At 37.0% G+C, this 21,585-nt stretch overlaps 1 protein-coding gene across 5 annotated transcripts in view; it reads right to left on the bottom strand.

The window, feature by feature from the left end:
* Positions 1 to 21,585, bottom strand: part of SORCS2 (sortilin related VPS10 domain containing receptor 2) — a 1,236,053-nt gene that overhangs the window by 182,510 nt on the left and 1,031,958 nt on the right. For all 5 annotated transcript variants that reach the window (XM_020992124.2, XM_020992120.2, XM_020992121.2 and 2 more), the window contains exons 6-8: positions 20,701 to 20,765; positions 13,057 to 13,175; positions 5,251 to 5,340 (exon numbers count right to left, since the gene is read on the bottom strand). In XM_020992124.2, the coding sequence (XP_020847783.1) occupies positions 5,251 to 5,340; positions 13,057 to 13,175; positions 20,701 to 20,765 (274 nt within the window). The remainder of the gene's footprint in view (positions 1 to 5,250; positions 5,341 to 13,056; positions 13,176 to 20,700; positions 20,766 to 21,585) is intronic.

The raw sequence follows: 21,585 nt of genomic DNA, 5'->3' as shown, positions 1-21,585 counted from the left end.
CTAGCCCAGGAATGGGAAGACCTGGTTTTAAACTTCATTAATGTCCCTTTCTAACTATATGACTATGGGCAGATCACATTCCATCTCCAAGCTCAGTTTCTTGCTCTGCCAAGTGAAGATAATTATATGGAGGCAGCTAGGTGGCTTAGTGAGCCTGGAGTCAAGGAGATCATGCATTCAAATCTAGCCTCTGACACTCACTAACTGTATGTATGACCCTAGGCAAGATACTTAACCTCTGTTTGCCTTATTCTACCAGAAAAGGAAATGGCAAACCACTCCAATATCTTTGCTCAGAAAACCCCATGGACAGTATAGTCCATGGGATCACAAAGAGTCAGACATGATTGAACAACGTATTACTTATGTCACAGGATTTTTGAAGGTCAAATGAGCTAAGGACCCTGTAAACCATGAAGTGTTAGACACAACTGAAGAATTGTTTTTTTGTAACCCAAACAAGGATAAAACTCTCATATTGTAATCGATGCATTCTCTGCTACTCTCAAATAGAGTTTACAAGAAAAAATGGCTGGCTCTAAGAGAAAATTATATTGTCAGCATTCACAGAGAACTGTGTAGGTGCATAACAACATTGAACAGAGTCCTAATTTCATCTCCATGTGCCTTACATATATTGTCAAATGTCCAATAAAGTGAAAGATTCTGAGTCACATAAACAAAAGCAACAGACAGTAGAAAATGAAAAAAAAAAATAAACTTAACTCTGAAACCTTGATTTTCCCCCCCTCCATTCCTTCTTGCAGAGCACACAAAGAGAAGTATGGTATGAAGGATTTAAGGTTAGAGAACCTGATTTCTAATCTTTACTTGGTTCTACTAAGGATATGGGAAGGATATTTATAAAACAATCACAACTCAACAACAAGCACCACTACTCTGCTGTAATAAGAATTCAGATTTTAATAGCATCGCCAAGGTCACCAGCACTTTCCACATAATAATCCTCTGAGGTAGGCAATGCAAGTATCCTTGTTTCCATTTCACAGAAGAGGAAACTGAGGCTGAGGGAGGTAAGGTTATTTTTTTTTTAGGCAATTGGGGTTAAGTGACTTGCTCAGGGTCACACAGCTAGTAAGTGTCATGTGTTTGGTCTGAGGCTGGGTTTGAACTCAGGTCTTCCTCACTTCAGAGCTGGTACTCTACCCACTGCTCCACCTAGCTGCCCCAGTAATTTTTTTATATATAGCTACATAGCTAGTAAGAATACAGAGCCAATATCTGAATCCCAGACTCCTACCCAAATAATTTTAAAAATCGTGTTGTAAAATCATTTTCCACACTCACCAAGATGTGACTGAAATGGTTCCTGATAATCTAATAATAATGTCAATTTGTAGCCCATGGTGGTTTTGATTCCCCTGAGTGTAAGATTAAGAACAATATATTTCTGACTACATACGTACAAATATTATTCTTTAGTATTAAATGCCCCAATGTTATTTTACTTAATGTTTATTTCAAAGACTGAGTGGATCAATGATGTTGAATGGAGATTACAATGAGAAATACGTGCAAAGGAAAGAAGAATAAAAATATAATGAATTTCTCCTAAGATAGGTCAGTGCACTAAGAATACTAGATTAAGAAGTAGCTGTAGTGAAAGAATAATAGACAGAAAAATAAAACCAAATGATAGAGACTCATTTCAGGAAGGTGCTTATGAAATTATATTACTAGTAGTGTATGGGTAATGGTTGGTGTTGATTCTCTCCTCCCCCAAGTTAATATAATCATAGAAATCAGGGGGTAAAAACAGGAGGCAATGAGGTATTATGTTAACCAAGTGAAAAGAAATACTTTATGAAATATAAAGGACCATTACTTGATTGAATTGGAAAGGGCAAGATGCTGGAAAGGCTGGATGAAGGCTGGCCATGGATCTGGTGGCCTGGTTAAAACCTGAGCTCACCAGCAAATATCCAGAAAGGGAAGGGTAACATAAAAAAGAATTTCAGTCAGAATCAAATTAGATTATGCTTGAGCAACAAGAAAGAAAAGAAAGAATCAAATAAGAATATAATAATAAAAGATAATAATTTAGAAAGTTAAAATGTAAAGATTCATACAAAAATGAGGGTCTATAACAGAATGCATTCCGTCTCAGCTGACTCCAAAAAAACAGGGATTACAACAATTATCTCATGGAAGGTAGCAATAAAATTAGACATTAATGAGAGATAAACAGCAAGTTACATCTCGCTCAAAGGCAGCAAAATGAAATAGTATCAATGTTGAATATGAATGCGATGAGTGTCATAAGAATCTAAAAACAGAAGACTAAAATTAATTGAATTCTATGAAGATCTAGATAGTAAGATAATAATTGTTTCTGACTTGAGTGTGCCTTTTCAGATTTCAGAAAATCTAAGAAAGTTAAACAAGAGGGGAACTAAAGTTCTGAAAAAATATTAAGAAAAAACTACATATGGCCTACAAATGATGATTATTGAATGAAGATAGTAAGGCATGTGCCTATTTTTTCTGTACTATGTGATACAATCACAAATATTCATCACATGTGTAAAGGGCAAAAAGAACTGAAAAGTAAATCAAGAATGCTAGAAATAGTAAGTTCATACATTATAGATGATAAAATAATAAAATTGTAATCAATAAGGGGATTATGAACAAAGACATAACTAGAGACTAAATAAGGTTTTCCTAAATGAATGGATTAGAGAAGACATAGAGTTTGCTTAAGAAAAGCATATCCTACCGGTATAAAGTACAACATAACAAAAATGTGTGGGACATAATCATAGCAATCTTCAGAGGAAATAGATATGTAAAGTTAGAAGTAAATACAAATATTCATGTAGCCATATATATACACATAGATGAACAAGAATATTTATAAAAGAGGAAAGAGACATGTTAGTATATTGATAATTTATTTTTTTAAAAACTATAGAAATCAACACATTAGTAATACCGAAAGAAACACAGTTAGAAATTTTGGAAATCAAGAAAAGGTCAATACAATGAAAAATAATAGCTATAAAAATGCAGCTAATAAATAAAACTCAAAGCTCTTAGAGACCAATTAATTGATAAGTCATTTTCTCATCTGACTTTTTTCTTAAAAAAAGAGACATTTAAAAAAAAACCTGCCACATTAAAAAATGTTAATTCCAGAAATGAATATACTTAGCTTTAAAATAATAAAATTTATAACTAGGATACAATGGGTGAATATTTAAAAATCTAAAATATCTGTATCAATAAACCAGGAATAATAACTCTAAGAAACCTCAGAAAGAGAAATCAAGTAAAACATAAATGAGATCCCAAAGAAAACAAAAACAAATCCTGATCCATCTGGATTTATGAGTGAATTCTATTCAACACTTGGAGGTATAGTGCTAGCTAAACTATTAAAAAAATAGAAAAAATGTCGTTAACCTTTTATGAAATAAATGTGGGTGTGATCCTTAAAAGGTAGTTTAAAAAACTACCTGTCAATAGTTCACATTAAATATTGTGTGAAAATCAAGTGAAATGCTAACAGAGAGGCCCCAAGCAGTACCTACATATCTACATACACACATACATTCATATGCACATACATGTGTGTATACATGTATGTATACACACATATATACATATATCTGTATACATACATGTATATACACAGACACACATGTAAACATACATATACACATATTATCTGTGTATATATGTAAATAATTATGGCCAAGCTGAGTTTTCACAAGTAATGAAATGATACAGAAGAGAAGATTAATATGATTGGGATTAGACTGGGAATACTATATTGAACAGAAGAAATATGATCTAGACTTCACAAAAGCTATGTAGAATTGAAATAAGCACAAAGGGGAAGAAAGATCACTGGGGAATCAATAAAAAAATAGATAGCTTGGCAGGAAGAAGTAAGATCTGTGTGAAGGGCTAGAACTTCTGTGATGTGTAATCCACTTGAAATACATTTATTTACTTCTACCTGTAACTGAAGAAACTTAGAGATCATCTAGTTCAGATCCTATGTTTTAAAGTTTACAAAATTGAAATTTAGAGAGGGAATATGAGATGATAAAGTCAGTGGCAAGGTTGAGAGTAGAAGTTGGATTTCTTAAGTTTTGGTTTTCTACTTTTTCGAAATAGCATGATAGAGTTTTTCAATCCCCACAAAAAAGCATTAATTGGAGAGCTCTTTAAAATGATTGTCCACTGTGAGCCAAGCAATGCCTGGTAAGTCTTACTAAGCTAGAAAAGCTTCAAATGTAGTGATTGTCAGCATGCATGCTGTCTAAGGACCATCCTAGCCAATGTCAGGGAGGTTTATCACAAGAGAGTTCCTTACTAGGACATGAGATTTTAGCCGTAACAGATCTTGAAAACCATCTGCTCAGGTGTGTAGCAGCTCTAATGTATGTCAGTTGGGGGTACCACCTACACATAATGAAATGATGGAACTTCAGAATCAAGTACTGCCTTTGTTATTTATTGAGGTAGTGAGGTCATTGCTTGGACAAGACTGCTAACTTATCATTCAATCTTTCGCTCAAGTATGCTTCCCCTTTATAATAACCTATGCAAGAGGTCATTCTACCTCGGAAACAGGAACCTCATTGGTTCAATAAATGACCCATTTCATAATTGGACTTGTCTGTTAGGAAGTTCTTGCTTAGACAGAGCCAACACTTGACTTTTTGTAATTGCCCTACTCCATCTAATTGCACACACCTCCACTGGTGGAGAGAAGACTTTACTGCTGCTTCCTGTCTCCATTTCCTAATGATACCATCTCCAAAGCAGTTGTTGGTGCCAAGTTTATTTCTTTTTCACTTATTTGTTTATTTATTTACTTATTCATTCATTTATGTACTTATTTACCTGTTCACCTATCTACTTAATTATTTGTTTATTTGTGCATTCATTCATTTATATGCTCATTTATTTATTCGTTTGTTCATTTATCTATCTATCTATCTATCTATCTATCTATCTATCTATCTATTTATTTATTTATTTATGTTTAGTTTTCAACATTTACTTCCACAAGATTTTGAGTTCCAAATTTTCACCATGTTTATTTCTTCTGTCTTGGCAGACAAGCTACAGAGCTCACCATCCTCCACAAAAGAAAAATCATCATGTGTATATAAAATTTTTTCATGTACGATGGCCTTAGGAGTTATAATTACCATAATTCAAACCACCAACCAGCCTGAGCATCAGAAGGAATGAGTACAGCATCATATTTACCTTGGGCAGTGCATACTTTGGTAGCTTCATCAGAACAAATTCATTGCGTCGATAAGATACGTAGTATTTAGTCCGATTTGCTGTTGTTGCCTAATAGGAAGAACAGGCATAGGTTAGGTTTGTTTACTCAATCCAAACACATTTACTGGGGAAAATATACAGTATAAATATTCAGGGAGATGTCCTAAAGTGGATAACAACTTTTGGACATTTCCAGGAATCATTTTTAAAAAAATAATATATAACGATATAACAACAAAGGGCCTAATAATAATACTACAGGGTACCCCAAAAGGTTAAATGCAGGTTAAAGCTTTTACTTTACTGCAATTTTACTGCACTAAAACTTTTGGGATACCATGTATAATAGTTAATATATGATATTTAATAATAACAAGAATAAGAGTAAACATTTAGATAGAGCAATATGGTCACAGAGTGTCTTAAACAGAGATATCTCTTCAGTCTTAGAACAGTCTTGTAAGATAAGTAAGTTGATTATAACCTTTTCTGACAGCTGAAGAAACAGGCTTCCAGAAGTAAAATAACTTGTCCAAAATCACTTCAATAAATCCATCCTTGAAGGATCTGTTATTTCATTGTAGTGAGTCCTCTCTTCACTGGTGAAAATTATATATACCTTAGCAGATGGTCTCTAAGGGGGTTCTTTGGCTGCACGATAAATTGCCCTGTGGCCAATTTATGGGGCTCCCCTATCTGACCTAGGATGGTCTTCAGAAAACAGTAATGGTTTCTATCGTGAGACCACACTTCACGCTTTTCTCACCTTGAGTGAGGTGTTGGGGGAAAACTTTTGTAGAAACCCAATAGCATATAGCCAGTGAATGGATGAGCCTGGAACAGATAGTAAGTCATAGACTAGACCAAGTCATAAGCTTTGAGAGGTAGGAGGAATCTCAGGAGCTATGCAGTCCATTACACATAAGACATACATCACCAGTATGATACACCAGAAAAGATGTCAGCTAGCCTCTGCTTAACGACATCCATGGAAGAGAAACTCACCACTTTTAGATAGCTCTAAGAGAGGGTTTTTTTCTTTTCCATCATATTTACCCTGAATTTTGTCTCATTTCCACACATTGTCCCCGAGTCTCCTCTCTGGAGATGGATACATAGATGAGTATAATCCCTTCTCCTCCTGATAGCTTGTCAAATACTTGAAGACAACTCTCATATCCCCTGACACTTCTCATCTCTAGGCTAAACATCTCCAGTTCCTTCAACTAATTCTTATATTACATAGACTCAAGGTCTTTTACCTTCTTGGTTTTCTTTATCTGGACACTCTTGAGCAGCCACCCTTTTATTAAGGGGATTTGTTCTATGAAGTTTGGATTCATTTTTTTAACTATGGCACCCAGAACTGAACAAAAAAACTCCAGAGGGCAGAGCATAGTGGAAACATCCCCCACCTTTTCCAGAAGCCAATTCTCACAACATAACATGAAATAATAATAACCCTTTGCCCGCTATATCACACTGAGCTTGCAGTCCAATAAGAGAAACATATGTCTAGAACAACTGGAATATAACCAAGCCTTCTTCCTCTTGTATTTGGGAAGCTGATTTTTTTTTTACATCTACTTGTAAGCCTTTATATTTATCTCTACTGAATTTCATCTTATTAAGTCCCAAAGCTCTAGCTTATTAATCTTAAATTTATTGTCCAGTGGGTTAGCTAATCCTCCTAGCACTGTGTCATCTGCCTATTTAAGCCGCATGTCATCTATGCTTATTTCTAAGTCATTGATAAATATGTTAAACAGCACAGAGCTAGCACATATCCCTGAGGCACTCCACTGGAGACCTCCTAACATGATGACATTAAACCATTAACAATTATTCTTTGAGTCTTGGTTATTCCATGAGCTCTGAATTCATCTAATTATACTATCGTATAGTTTATATTGCTCCATCTCATCTGCAAGAAAAGTATGAGATACTAATATAGATAAACCATATTCATGGTATTTTCTTCATCTACTCATGTAAGTAATCTTGTCAGAAAAGGAAATGAGTCTAATCTGGCATGACCTGTTCTTGATGAAATCACATTGGCTACTGGCAATTACTGATTCACTTTCAAACAGTATCACAACCATCTCTTTAATGATCCAATCTAGAATTTCTGCAAGTCCACTGGCTTATAGTTTACTATCCTTATTCTCTCCCCATTTTTGGAAAATCAGGACATTTTAATTTCTCTAATCTTCAGGTATCTCCAGTTTTCCATGATTTTTCAAATCACTGACAGTAGCTCAGGAATTACTGAAGCTCCCATCACTAAGATATCATGTCCCTATGCTACACTTGTGATCTCTTCCCAAAACATCTTATCTATTTCCTCTTTCTTTCTCTATGGTTTATATTTATGGAATATTCCAATTACATAACGATTTCTCATTCTCTTTCTATTATCCTTTACTCAAATATCCCCTCTTCATGCTCCCCACCATACCTCCTGGATTTCTTCACATATTTTCTTAATATATAATCCTCTCCCTTCCCTCCCTTGCCTTGTTTCTTTCGAATAATGTCTACTTATCTAAATCTATAGTCCAGGCTTGGATTTCTTTCTATTAAGTTTTAGCGATACTTTGTGGTCCAATTTGTATGCTTCAGGTGGGACCTCTTTTTCCTCTTGTTTGTTACTTAAATGGTAGGTGTTTGTGTATAGATATTTGAGGTAATGAATTTTATTAGTGGCTCCCTTTTTTGGATTTTGTCTCCTATTAAGTTCTGGGTGCCTGAGCTGCTATTCTCCTCATTGGTTGGGGGATACAACACACACACACACACACACACACACAAACAGACACACATACACACATACACAGACGTGTAAGTTAAAAAAATCACAACCCATTAATCACCAAAAATGTTGGAACAGTTTTAGGATGGCTGATTAGGATACTTCAGAGACTGCTTGGCCTAGTGAGTGGAAAAAAAAAACAACTAACAAACCAAAACTCTCTACTTGGTGTATGAAAACCAAGGTCACTTATGCTATTCACTCCTCATAAGGAACTGAACTTAAAAACAAATCAATTATTCGATCAAAGATTGACTGATCAACAGTTCAGAGTAGAAATATTCAGGATTTCTATTGATTATAAGGAAGAAAATTAAATGTAGCAATATCAGGAGTACTGATAAAATCTGTTTTATTTTATTTTTATATTTTTGCAAGACATTGAAAAAAGGCATTCAACCTTGCCTAATTTAATGAAAGGGAAAAGCAAAAAGACACATTGATTAGAAAAGGGGTTCTTAATGTTTTTGTCATATGGACAAAAGAACAATGTTTTTAAAGGCATAAAATACAAAGGATTGCAAAGGAAACCAATTATATTTAAATAAAATTATCAAATATATGCACATTACACACACATACATATGTACATGTAGACAAATCCATTAGTTAATGAATCAAGGTTAAGAACTGGATTACAGAAATACTCAGAAGGCTTTCCATATCAAAGATCAGTATCTTTGAGGAAACCCAAACATAAGTACATAGAAGGTTAGACCTGGAAGGAATATTAGAATATAGGATGTCAGAGACAGAAGGAAGATTAGATTACAGAATATAAATTTTAATAACTGGAAGCTACCTGAAAACATAGAATAGAATGTCAGAGATGAAAGGATATAGCCTGCAATATTAGAACAGGAAGGGACCCTAGTACCTAGAATGTTAGAACCATAATGGAATTTAGAGATGATCTGCAATATTTTTACATTGGAGATGAAGGCATAGAAGCCTTGAATTGTGAAATGTCTTGCCAAAGGTCCCTGGGATAGCAGGGATAAAATTCTAGGTTTCCTGATTCTTAGGCTAGCACTCCTCCAACTGAACCATGTTTCCTCTTAAAGGGATGGATGCTAAAAAAATAAATTACATTAAAAAAAACAGTTCTTGCTGAAAGATGCAAATTTGACCTTTGTCTGTTGAAATAGAGATGAAGTATGACAGAAAATCTACCTGCCTGAATATTTAATACACATCGAAAACTGTAACATTTGAACTGCTTTAAGTTACTTTTTCATTACAAAACCTTTTTGTTTTCCACCGAATAATAGATGGGAAGCCTTTAGGATTCTGATTCATTAACTGACAGATAAGAGGAAAACTAGACAGTTGTTATTTTTATTTATTTCATTTTAAAATATCAACTTGATTTGTCATATCAAGCTGTCAAAAATACTGCCTTTCAAGGGAAATCAGTTTCTCTAGTCTAAAAGCTAAAAGGAAATTCATTCATCTTTTTTTCCTCCCCTAAAGGGAAGCTGCCAGATAGAAAGTATCCATGAGCTGGAGACATAGTATTAAGTCCTGACTGCTATGTGACTGCTATGTGACCTTTCTGGTTGCGTGGTGTAAGTTTCCTCTCTGGACATATTTCCTAATAACAATAACAACTATAATGAATGTGGATAGAGTGTTGTAAGGTTAGTAAAGCACTTTATGTCCATCATCTCATTTGGACCTCACAACAACTCTTTCAGCTAGCTACTACAGGTATTATTATCCTTAATTTACAGGTAATAAAGTTAAATGTTTTGCCTGAAGCCACATAGCTAGTAAGTGTCAAAGGCAGAATTTGAACTCAGGACTTACAGAGTGAATCCTGTCTGGAAGTCATTAAAAATGACTTTAAGTCATTAATAAAAAACCAATAACATTCATTTCACCTTAAGGTTTATAAAGAGTTTTCGCTATTTGTAGTCCTCTAAGGTAGAGAGTACAAATATTGTTTACATCTATTTTACACTCAATGAAACGAAGGCACAAAAAGTTATCATTATTATTAATTAATCATTTACTAAAATTATTTAAAATTAATATCATAATCATGAAATTAATTATTAATAAAGGTTATTATTATTAATCAACTAACCCATGGTTACATATTCATTGCCAAAACTGTTGTGTATATCAAGGCCTCCTGAGTTAAAGCCCAGAATTCTTTTAAATGAATTCTGGGCTTTGAAGGAAGAGATTTGTGTCTCATAAAGCATAATAAAAAGTGAATCAATAACATTATTATTATTATTATTGCTATTAAAAGGAAGGGCAACTATATATGTATATTCATCTATCCATCCATCTATCTATCTATCTATCTATCTATCTATCTATCTATCTATCTATCTATCTACTATCTATCTATCTAACTATTCACACATACACAGATGCAAGTTGATGAAACAGTCTTTACCTGCTTTGTTCTTTTGGACCTCAATGACATCAAAGAATCCCAGAGTCCCGTTGGATTGAATAGAAAGGCAATTTTGAAATTATCTAGTTACTCAAATCCCTTATTCATATCTCTGCCTTCAGAAAGTGTGCTCCTTGGGGGCAAAGACTGTTTTGCCAGCACAGTGCCTTACGCAGAATAAGCACTTAATAAATGCTTGCTGATTGACTGATTTGATTGATTGTGACATAACAAAAGAGTGATTATCCTGCCTCTAATTGAAAACATCCAGAGATAAGAGGCTCTACTTCTGGGAACAGCCCACATTCCAATTATGCACAACTCTAATCGTTAGGAACTATTTCCTTATATTGCATTTTCTGTTATCAATAAACTTAAATAACCTATAGTATGTTCAGAAAGAATCATGGGAAATATCCCTGGAGGTGTCAAAATACAGTAGGACAGCTCAATGTCCCCTTCGCCACAGCTCAGAAATACACAAATGTACAAGGCAAGAAGACTGCTCGTTTCTCTGGTTATACTCACACACAGTCTGTGTTTCTCTATGTCAACATCCATCTATAATAAATGTTACATATTTTTCATACTCAAATCTGAAATCAAAGCAGGTCAATTACCTCTCCTCGATCTTCAGGATGTGCTAACACATTTTGGATTCTGCCCTGTCAAAGGCATCACCCATTTTGCTAAGTTTGGCAGTCGGGAAGCTCACACAGGGAGAACCACTTCTCACCATACACTAGCTGTGAAATAGATCTGAATTGTATCTGTTGGGGAGTTATAAACAATGTCACCTCCAAACAATACAAGGCAAAGCTCATAAGGGATGATTTTCTCTAGGAAATTTATTTCTAAATCCATTTCACAGTTTGTTCATGGTGAGAAGTGGTTCCTGCCATGTGGACACCCAGAACATTGTTCCTAAGAAAATGGGTGTGGATGTCTTTGGGCTGCACTCATTTCCTAATCCTCATCAAGCAAACTAGCTATGGAAGAAGATGATTCTTGCTTCTTTCTTAGCTAGGCTCTGAATGAGTTCTACCTGGCCATCATGCTTGAATGAATGAATGAATGAATGAATGAATGAATGAATGAACAAACAAATAACTAAATTGTCACCACCACCACCACCAACAACAACAAAATTGAGATGCTTGGGAGGTGATGGTAATAGCAGAGCAAATGGATATAATCTTTAGAAAACTCTAAGAGCTGTTGTGGCATAGAGGCAAGAGTACTGGTTAGAACAAATATGGTGTATTGCCTTGAGTTCTGGGAGCCATATTTTTAAAAGGTCATTAATGAACTGGAGGGTTTACAGACTGCCAGAGTTCTTCATGTGGGGTCTGTGAACTTTTTAAAAAATATTTTGATAGCTATATTTAAATATATTTTCCCACTCTAATCCAAGTATTTTAATTTATGCATTTAAAATTATTCTGAAAATGGCTTCATAGGCTTCATCAGACTGCCCAAAGATTTCACGATATATAAAAAAGGTCAAGAACTCCTAGTCCAGAGGGAGGTGACTAGGATGATGATGAGAGTCCCAGAGAATATGCCCTATGGCAATGTTGAACTTGTAGAAGAGAAGTCTTAAGGGCACAATTGCTTTCCATCAGTATGGTTAGGGCTGTCATGGAGACTGGATTTCTGCTTAGCTATGGTTTGGATTATGTAAGCTCCTACATCCCTTCCAACTCCAAGTTTCTGAGATCCTGGGGAATCTTCATAAAGAAAGCCAAGATTCTAATTCTATTTCTGCTGCTTAGGAGCTATAGGACTCTAAATAAGGGAAGTTCAATTCAATAAACTTTTTTATTTACATATTTACTGCGTGTAGGCTATACAAAGAATAGTCTCTGCCCTCAAGGAACTTACATTCTACTGCAGAGATAAACTATGCACCCAGATAAGTATATACAAAGTAACACAAGGTAGTTTCAAGAAGAGAGTTGGGGGCACCAAGAAAAGCCTCACATAGGGTCTGAGTACTTCTGGTCTCTGCTCCTCTGAATCTTCCTCATCTGCAAAATGGGAACAACAGTGCTTGCAGCCCAGTGGAAAAAGGGCTGGGCTTGGAGTCAGGTAGACCTGAGTTCAGATTTGACCTCAGATACTTTCCTAGCTGTGTTATCCTGAGCAAGTCATCCAACCTAGGTTTGACTCATTTTTCTCAACTGTGAAGTGGTGATCATCATTATACCTATCTCCCAGGGTTGTTGTGAGGATCAAGGGAGACAGTATTTTTGAAGCGCTTAGCATAGTGACTGGTACTAGATAAATGCTTATTTCCTTTCCTTCCTCTTCTTTAAGCTTGTAAGTTTGTTTTCCATCAAATGGGATAATGCAGCTAAAGTGCTTTTGGAATGCTAAAACTCTCTAGAAAGATATACCATTGATGTGGTTTACTTCTGAATTGAATTACAAAGTTAACTTTCAGTATTTTCTCACAGAAGAAACAGCATTTCATAGGGTCCTCATCTGCCTCCCTTTTATAGGTTCAGAATGTCACATTCCTTCAGTTGAACACATGTGGGAATTAATTTGCATTTACCTTAAAGAATATGTAGTCGTCCTGCACAGTCAAGGAATTGTGGTCAATGCTGCTGGCAAATGGAATCGTGGGTGTTCTATCAGAGCAATTCTGAGACTGACAGGTGACATATCGGAAACCTGGGGAGAACAATGACCAAAATCTATTCTTGTAAAGTAAACTCAAATGAAAACCAACATTTTACTGCTCTTATTGGTGAAGGAAACAGCTATGTTAGATAACAGTCTGCCGTGTCAAGTACCATTCATGAACCTCATCGTGATGAGTGCCCACCACCAAAGCATCAACGTTGGTATTCCCATCTCATCAGTACTCTCTGCTCCTCTGATCGAAGGGCTGGAGGCTTGAGCAAAGAACTCCTCCCAAAGGGCTCCTAGGCCATCAACTTAATTTCCGACTAATTGTCCTCCTTGGACTAAGCTCTGCCATAATCATGCTCACAGGAAATCTTGTCACAAAGAAACTTATCAACTTGTGAGGTTAGTGCTCTGACCTCATTAGTACGTTCGGCATCTTCTGCCCCTTTTATTGTATTGCTGGAGAGAAGAGCAAAGAATTCCTCTCAAAGCCTCCCCTTAGAGAGAGCTTCATTTTGAACCGGCTGATTTCTTGGATGGTTTGTTGGTGTTGTTCAGTTGTTTCAGTCATGTCCAACTCTTCATGACCCCGTTTTGGCTTTTCTTGGCAAAGATACTAGAGTGGTTTGCCATTTCCTTCTCCAGTTCACTTTATAGACCAGGCACTGAGGCAAACAGAGTTAAATGACTTGCCCTGGGTCACTAAGCTAGTGAGTGTCTGAGGCCAGATTTGAACCCATGAAGATAAATCTCCCTGATTCCAAACCAAGTGCTCTGTTTACCTAGCTTCCCTCTCGTTGGACTATACTTCACCATTAATGCTTTTTTACCTCTCCTTCCTCACTCCCCTTTCACCTTTCTTTTGTATGTGGTCTTCTTCCATTAGATTGGAAGCTCCTTGAGGGTAAGGACTGTTTTTTTTTTATTTGTATTCCTAGCACTTAGCACAGTGCTTATAGCATTTTGCTTAACAAATGTTTATGGACCAACATCCAGTTTTTAAACTAAAATTCTCTTGTGATATTTCATGATGTTGTATAGTGGACCCTAGTTTCTTAAAGTGTCTGCCTTTAGAGTATAAGCTCAAGCAGGTCCTATCAGATTATTTCTCTCTACCAGCTCTTCCCTCCCAACCCTCTTGTGGAAGAGGACTTGCCATTTTAAATGTTGTATTCTCAATGCATAGCACAGTCCCCTGAATGTAGAGCTTAACTAATTTTGCTGAATTGAGTATGGAAAAAACAACCACTGTCACCCCAAAGTGAGCTTAAAGAAGTTTGGAAAGCTTCATTGCTCCAGGGACGAGGATGAGATACTTTTAGCCACAGAAATTCAAGAAAATTGTCTACAAAAGCATAGGGGGGCAGGTGATCTCTGTCAGGAAGGTAGTAGCCATGGCAACAAAATTGACACAAATTTCTTAATTGGCACTGTGTGCAAAGTAATGTGTGAGAGACAAAGTGTATATAAAACATAGTCCCTGACCTGAAGGTGCTTATGGTCTAGAGAGAGACAGCAATAACGTCCAATGGCACATGATAAGAGCAGTAGAGAGCTGCTAAGTGCTCAGTGAAGAGTATGGAAATTATTTGCTTTTTTTAGGAAATAAGCTTTACTTTGCAAAATTAAATTCATCACCTGAATCATATGATAAAGTATAGTCTTCTCTTGTGTACAGCTGGTCCTTCAAGAACACTGGCTCTTTCTCTAACCCAAAGCACTGACTGTACTAGAGGTATCATTATTCACACATATACAGTGAAAACTGGACCTTTGATCTACTCTTTGTTCTAAACAGATTCTTTTCACTTTTTTTTTTAGGCAATTGGGGTTAAGTGACTTGCCCAGGGTCACACAGCTAGTAAATGTCAAGTGTTTGGTCTGAGACAGGATTTGAACTCAGGTCCTCCTGACTTCAGGGCCAGTTCTCTATCTACTGTGCCGCCTAACTGCCCCCCCCAATTTTTTTCAAGCAAGATGCTTGCTTGTCAGATCTTCAATTGTTAAATAAAAAGGAGAAAGATAAAGAGAGAATGTGTGTGTGTGTGTGTGTGTGAGAGAAAGAGAGAGAGAGAGAGAGAGAGACAGACAGACAGACAGAGTCACAAAGAGATACAGAGAGAGAAACAGAGAGACAAAGAGAGACAGAGACAGAGAGAGACAGAGACAGAGAGAGAACAAGTCCTGTTGGTGACAGAGGATGGTTTTGTGACCCCTGAACTCAGTTCTCTAAGTAGCTCTAAAGTTTCAGAGAAAATTTTGATGTGAATTGGTTAAAAAGTAGAGGGAATTTTCTCATCTCAGAATTTCCTATATCCATGAAATCATAGGTCCCGTCCTTATCCCAATCCTATTTTAAAACTTCATTCATTCATTTTACCTAGGAAAATCCTTGAAAAAAATAACTAAGAGTTTGTGTCAACAACTTAAGGAAACAAAGTTATTGGCAGTGAAGCCAGGACTGGTATCCCGAAACACATACACACATGCACGCGCGCGTGAGCGCGCACACACACACACACACACACACACACACACACACACAAGCACTGTGAGGGCATCATCACAGGACATTTTCAATATAAAGACAGGCGTCAGCAAGCAGTGTGGGGGGCACTCAAGCAGAGTAGCAGAGGTCAGTGGCGTATATAGTTGTTTGCACTGTGAATATTACTAAGGGAAACTTAAAACACAAAGAGCAGACAGGTTCTTATGATACCGGTAGTGTGGAAGAGTAGAAGGAGCACTAGTTTTGAAGTCAATGGCCTGGGTCTGAATTCTCCCTCTGAAGCTTACTACCTGTGTGACCTTGGAAAAGTCACTTAAGTTCTTCAAGGACCTTCAAGTGGTGACTTAATCAATGTTGGTGGTGGTGCCAGGAGAGACTGGGGAAGAGAATGGCTGACTTTTCTTCCTTTTTTTTTTCTTTACATTTCCTGGGCCTCAGTTTCCTCATATGTAAAATGAAGAGTATTAGACTCTGTGTCCTCTGAGGTCCCTTCTAACTCTATTATAGTCCTATGATCTTAAAATAGCTTCTTGCTTGGGAAACACAGAGGTGACAGGCAGGAAGAAGGCATTGGACTTCAGGGATATTTTGCATGGAGAGTGGTTTCCTCTTTTACCATCTTTTCATGTGAGTTAATGCTTCTCCTTGAGATATCCTCTCAGGATATCTGAGCCCCCAAGTAATATTTTAATGGCTGTTTTTTTTCCAGGACAGTAGAGATCTCTGAAAGGAGATTCTTTTGGACTCTACTTATCTATGGCTACTGTGAAGGAACACAGAGACCAGACTGAGCTCTTCAGATTACAAATGGGCAGAGCCCCAGTAATATCTAGTCCCAGATGCTAATGACCAAGTGTATGCCTGATTGGGTCTAGCAGAAACTTCTCACTCATAGAGGATATCTCCTCAGAGAAGCAACATCATTTTGATAACCCGTGCTGGGTTTATGTATTTATATATTTGGAAGTCAGAGAACCATAATCAAAAGGAAAGTAGAATTTTACCTGGAGAAAGAGAGAGGTGAAAACTGGGACATTTTATGGAATCAAAAAGGGAAGGTAAAACAAACTAGTTAGGCTGATAACACTAAATTATGCTTTCCCCACCAATACTGTAGAAATAGTCATTCAGGTCCAAGGTTTAAAGTCTCAAGCATCATATTTGTTGAATATTGCAAATATTTAGTAATTTCACATATATGTAATATCTTTCCTATTAAGTTTCTTGGATTGAAGGATTCCCAGCCCCCTTCCCAACCACCATGACTAGTTCAACTGTGCATGGTCGGGACTTATAAATACTGTTTGAATGAATGAATGAATGAGCAAAAATTTTAGAAAAAAAAATGTTATTCAAACTAAGACCTAAGCTGCTTCCTAAGTTTGACTTCAGTAAAATTAGGCCTCAAGAAAGTGGATATCTCTTCCAGGAGATAAGTTGCTTGCTGTATACTAAAGAACAATGCTAGCCATTCCAAAAACATACATATATAAGCATGAAAGAAACTGGAAGTGTTTTGCTTTAGGGAAAATGCTTGAACTATTTTTCAAATATTTATGGTTGAGCAAAACCACAAACATATTTTACCAGACATCTGTTCCTTTTATATTTAAACCATTCTGTTTCCCAAGGGAAATTGAATCCTTAGGTTTTTGACTCATCAACTGAATTCTCTGGCAAGGGATTGCTGGTAAATCAGCACTGCTAATGAGTCTTTTTTCCTAGATGTATCATTTGGGAAGTTGCAACTCAAAAGCTCTAAATAAAATGGAAATTCTCAAAGATTCAGGTTTGGATCTAAAATCATTCTGGGGTGCATTTGGAGATTTCTCTCTCTCATCTAGTTTATTTTGACTACTTCCCCCTCCATACACAAGTCCCCCCATGAGTCCTCATTGTGGCAATGAAAGCAACCCTGGGGCCTCAAAGGCTATTCACAAGCCCGGGAAGGTCCTACCAAGTTGGCAACAGGGAAGGATGGAGGAAAGAAAGGTACAGCAATAGATTATCTGTAGTTCAAGGACCAGATGAGTTCATTAATGAGAAGTTCATTATAAGAGAAGGTTGATTTGAGAGGAGAGATAGCAATACAGGAAGAAGGTGGAGGAAAGAGGAAGGAGGAAGGAGGAAGAAAAAAGGAGGAAAGAAGGAAACAAATCTTTATTAAACCCTGACAACATGCCAGGCACTATAGCGAGCACTTGACAAAGATCTCATTTGATCCTCACAACAACCTTGGGAGGTGGGTGCTATTATTATTATACCCATCATACAGTCACTGTGTCATTCAAACATCTTCCAAAGACTTATTCACTAAGTCATAGAAGAGTTACAATCCACATTGGTAGAAGAAATTCCCACACCAAGAGTTCCCCAAGCTGACAGAACCCTAGATTCTTTCTGTATCCATGTATCTCAATCCTTAGCAGCTACCTTTCAACTATAGGGCTCATTTTCTTACTATAGAATAAAATTCATTTTATTACATTTATAAACACTCTTCATTACATCTGAGCCTCAGTTTCCTCTTCTGTAAAATTAGGAGGAAGCTGTGATTTGTACTGGTCAAGGCAACAGAGGAATAGAGCAACCATTTTTTTTAAAGTCTATGATTTCATTGAAGGCAGCTAGGTGGCTCAGTATACTAGGCCTGGAGTCAGGAAGACCTGAGTTCAAATGTGACCTCAAATATGTGTGACCCTGAGAAAGACATTTCATCTTGTTTGCCCAAAATGGGCTGGAGAAGGAAATGGCAAAGCGCTGTGGTATCTTTGCCAAGAAAACCCTATAAAGGGTCACAAGAGTTGGACACGACTGAAAAGCTGAACAATTACAAAATTTTCACTGGAGTATTTCCTCAAGCAATCCTTTAAGAGATGGTGTTTGTGAGTTAACCCCCCTTTCCCCAGAGGCAGCTGGTTAGCACAGAGAAAAGAGCACTGAGCTTGGAGTTAGGAAGACTTAAGTTCAATTCCTTACTCAGATACTGATTAGCTTAATAGCCCTGGGCTGAGCATTCAACCTTCCTCAGCCTCAGTTTCCTTACCTCTAAAATGGGGATAATAATTGCATCTACCTAAGGAAGTTGCTGAGGATCAAATAAGAGACAACATTATAGTGTTTTTCATGCCTTAAAGTGCTATCTGGTATTAATTCCATACTGTGAGATCACCAGGTTTGTAATACAAAGCATGTCTCTCCCCAGCACCAAACACACTCCCTCACACATAGGTCAGATTTCCTTTCAAGGCCCCATGCTACCACAAGTATTTTCTGTCTGATCATGGCCCAAGCTCCGTTTCCCTATTTGTGAAATCGGGGTGATAAAAATTGCCAAGCCCGGTAGAAATGTGAGCTATGATTCCTGTTATCATCATATTCAGGAATGGAGAAGGAATCTCAGAGGACAATTCTCATTATAATTCCAGGTTCACATGCCCTTATCTTGCTTTCTAATCTTCAAATGGTATGAAGGGAAACTGTGCTGAATCTGGAGCAGGAAGGGTTTCTGGGAGCTCAGAACAACTGACATATGTGGATATTCATTCTAACAGATTCTCTTCCCACACCATAGATAAACTGGCAGCTGTATGCACAGAGCAGGAAAAACGTCCAATGTTTAAGTGCCAGAACAAATTGTACTATTAATAGCTTTTTTCATTGGACCATAGCTTCTTGACTTCAATTTATCTCCTGTTGGAAAACAAGTAAACTTTCAATTCTACCACATTTCTACCCAGCCCAGTCAGTTTAGCTATATGCATAGGCTGACTTCAAGGAATCTGGTATAACATTTTCTTGCTGTGGGCAGTGGAAATGAATGCGAGGCTTATCACAGGAAGAAGCATGATTCGATCAAAAGAATACTAGATTGGGAGTCTGAGGACCTAGGAGTCATATCTAAGCATTGTCCCCTACTGTCTGGTGGCCTTGGGAAAATTGCTTCTCCTCTCTGGCCTCCTATTTCTTCATACTTACAATGGAGGGCTTGAGCTCAATGATATCCAAATCCTACATTCTTATGGCATCTATGAGCAGCAATTTCATCTGTAAAGTTGAGATAATTATATCCTGTACTGCTTCTGTCATACAGTCTTGGAGGAGATCCTATAAACTTAAGATTCTCAGTATTGGAAGGGACCTCAGAAGTCAATCATTGGTCATCATCCCCCTTCTTGGAGATCCCTAGTGAAGGAGGACCCACTTCCTCTCAAGGAAGATCATTCTACTTTGGGACAGCTGTAGTTGTTAGAAGTTCTGTCTTACATCAAGGCTAAAATTTCCTCTAAAACTTCCATTCATTGCTTTTAGTTCTGTCCTGTGGAGTCCAAAAGAACAATCTGTCAAATCATCTTCCAGGCTATTGCATCTGAAATATTTCCTGACTGTTCTCATATCTACCCTAAGATACCTTCTCTACAGACTAAAGGCTCTACATATGGTGTGGTATGGGTTACAGTCTTTTGGACAAGTTCAAAATAATCAATATTGTTCCTAAAATGTGGCAACCAGAATTTATCATGATACCTGAAATGTGGGCTGACCAAGGCAGAATACATCAGGGTCATCAGCTCCCTAGTCCTGGTTACTATACTTCTCTTAATAAGCCTAACATTATATGTATTAGCTTTTTGGGGGCTGCCATAATACATTGTTGACTCATCTTGTTATCTTTTTCAAGATGAACTGCTGCCTGACTATACTCTCCCCACATATCTTACCCTTGTGAAGTTGATTCTTGGAATCCAAGCGTAAGACTTTACACTCACTCATAATAAATTCTGTCATATTAGTTTTGGCTTAACATCCCATCTTGTGGAGATATGTTTTGGATATTGGCTCTGATAACTAACCCTTTAGCTAACCCTTCCAGCTCTGAAATGAGATTATGGAAGTGCTTTGCAAACTCTCACAAGTTATACAGATGTTGACTGCTTACCTTGCATTGTTTGGAAAGCACATTGTAAATATGTGAAATGTGAATGATTATTTCTACTACTACTATTACTATGACTCTGAAAAAATGTGGTTTGATCACTGGCTTCTTAAATAACTTACCTCCACTGAGATCTTGGATTTCCATATGAACCAAATCTGGTTCCCCATCTACTCCAGCCACAGCCCTAGGGGAAAAATGCATAGAATCAAGCTATATTGAATCATATAGACCACATCTCCCCTATTAATCACCTTCAATGAATCCTTATTTTCTCCCAAATAATATGCAAACTCCTTAACCTGGCATTCAAGGCTCTACAAAACTTGGCTCCCATCTACCTTCTCAGCTTTCTCCCTCTCTTTCTCTTCTTCCTCCTTGATCAACCCAACCAGACAAAACAGGCAATGAAGTGTCATGCAAAGAACATTGAATTTGTAGCCAGAGGACCTAGGTTTGGACCCAACTCTGTTACAATCTGTACGATCTTCAGCAAGGCACTTCTCCTGTTCAAATCTTGGTGTCCTCAATTTGAGAATAAAGGATTCAGAAAAGATGATCTCCCAGATTCTTCTTATGTCTAAATTCTGAGATTTTACTAAACTATTCATCAAAACGTGAATAATTCCTTCTCTTTCCTGCTTCTTGGTCTTTTCTTTCATCATTCCCTATATCTGAAACACTCTCTTATCTCAGCTGGCTGAGCTGAGACCCCATTTGTGTTTCAAGTTCTAGCTAAATGCCACCTCCTTCACGAACCTTTCCCTGATGCCTCTCCTTTGAGGGGATTAGAAAAGCAAGTGGGAATTGAGTGAACCACACTGACTCCATTTTGTGACTCAATTCTGCAGCTAGCTCAGTTCCTTTTCTTTTTCTTTTTTTCCAAGTATTTTATTTTTCCAATTACATGTAAAAACAATTTTAAGATTCATTTTTAAAAGTTTTTGAGTTCCAAATTCTCTCCTTCCCTCCTGTCCTCCCTCAATGAGAAGGCAAGCAATTTGACA

The sequence above is a fragment of the Phascolarctos cinereus genome, unplaced genomic scaffold (genome assembly GCF_003287225.1).
Source record: "Phascolarctos cinereus isolate Bilbo 61053 unplaced genomic scaffold, phaCin_HiC Scaffold_9;HRSCAF=440, whole genome shotgun sequence".
Taxonomy (NCBI): domain Eukaryota; kingdom Metazoa; phylum Chordata; class Mammalia; order Diprotodontia; family Phascolarctidae; genus Phascolarctos; species Phascolarctos cinereus.
Note: the sequence above shows the minus strand (reverse complement) of the source record. Positions and strands in the feature narration are given on the sequence as shown.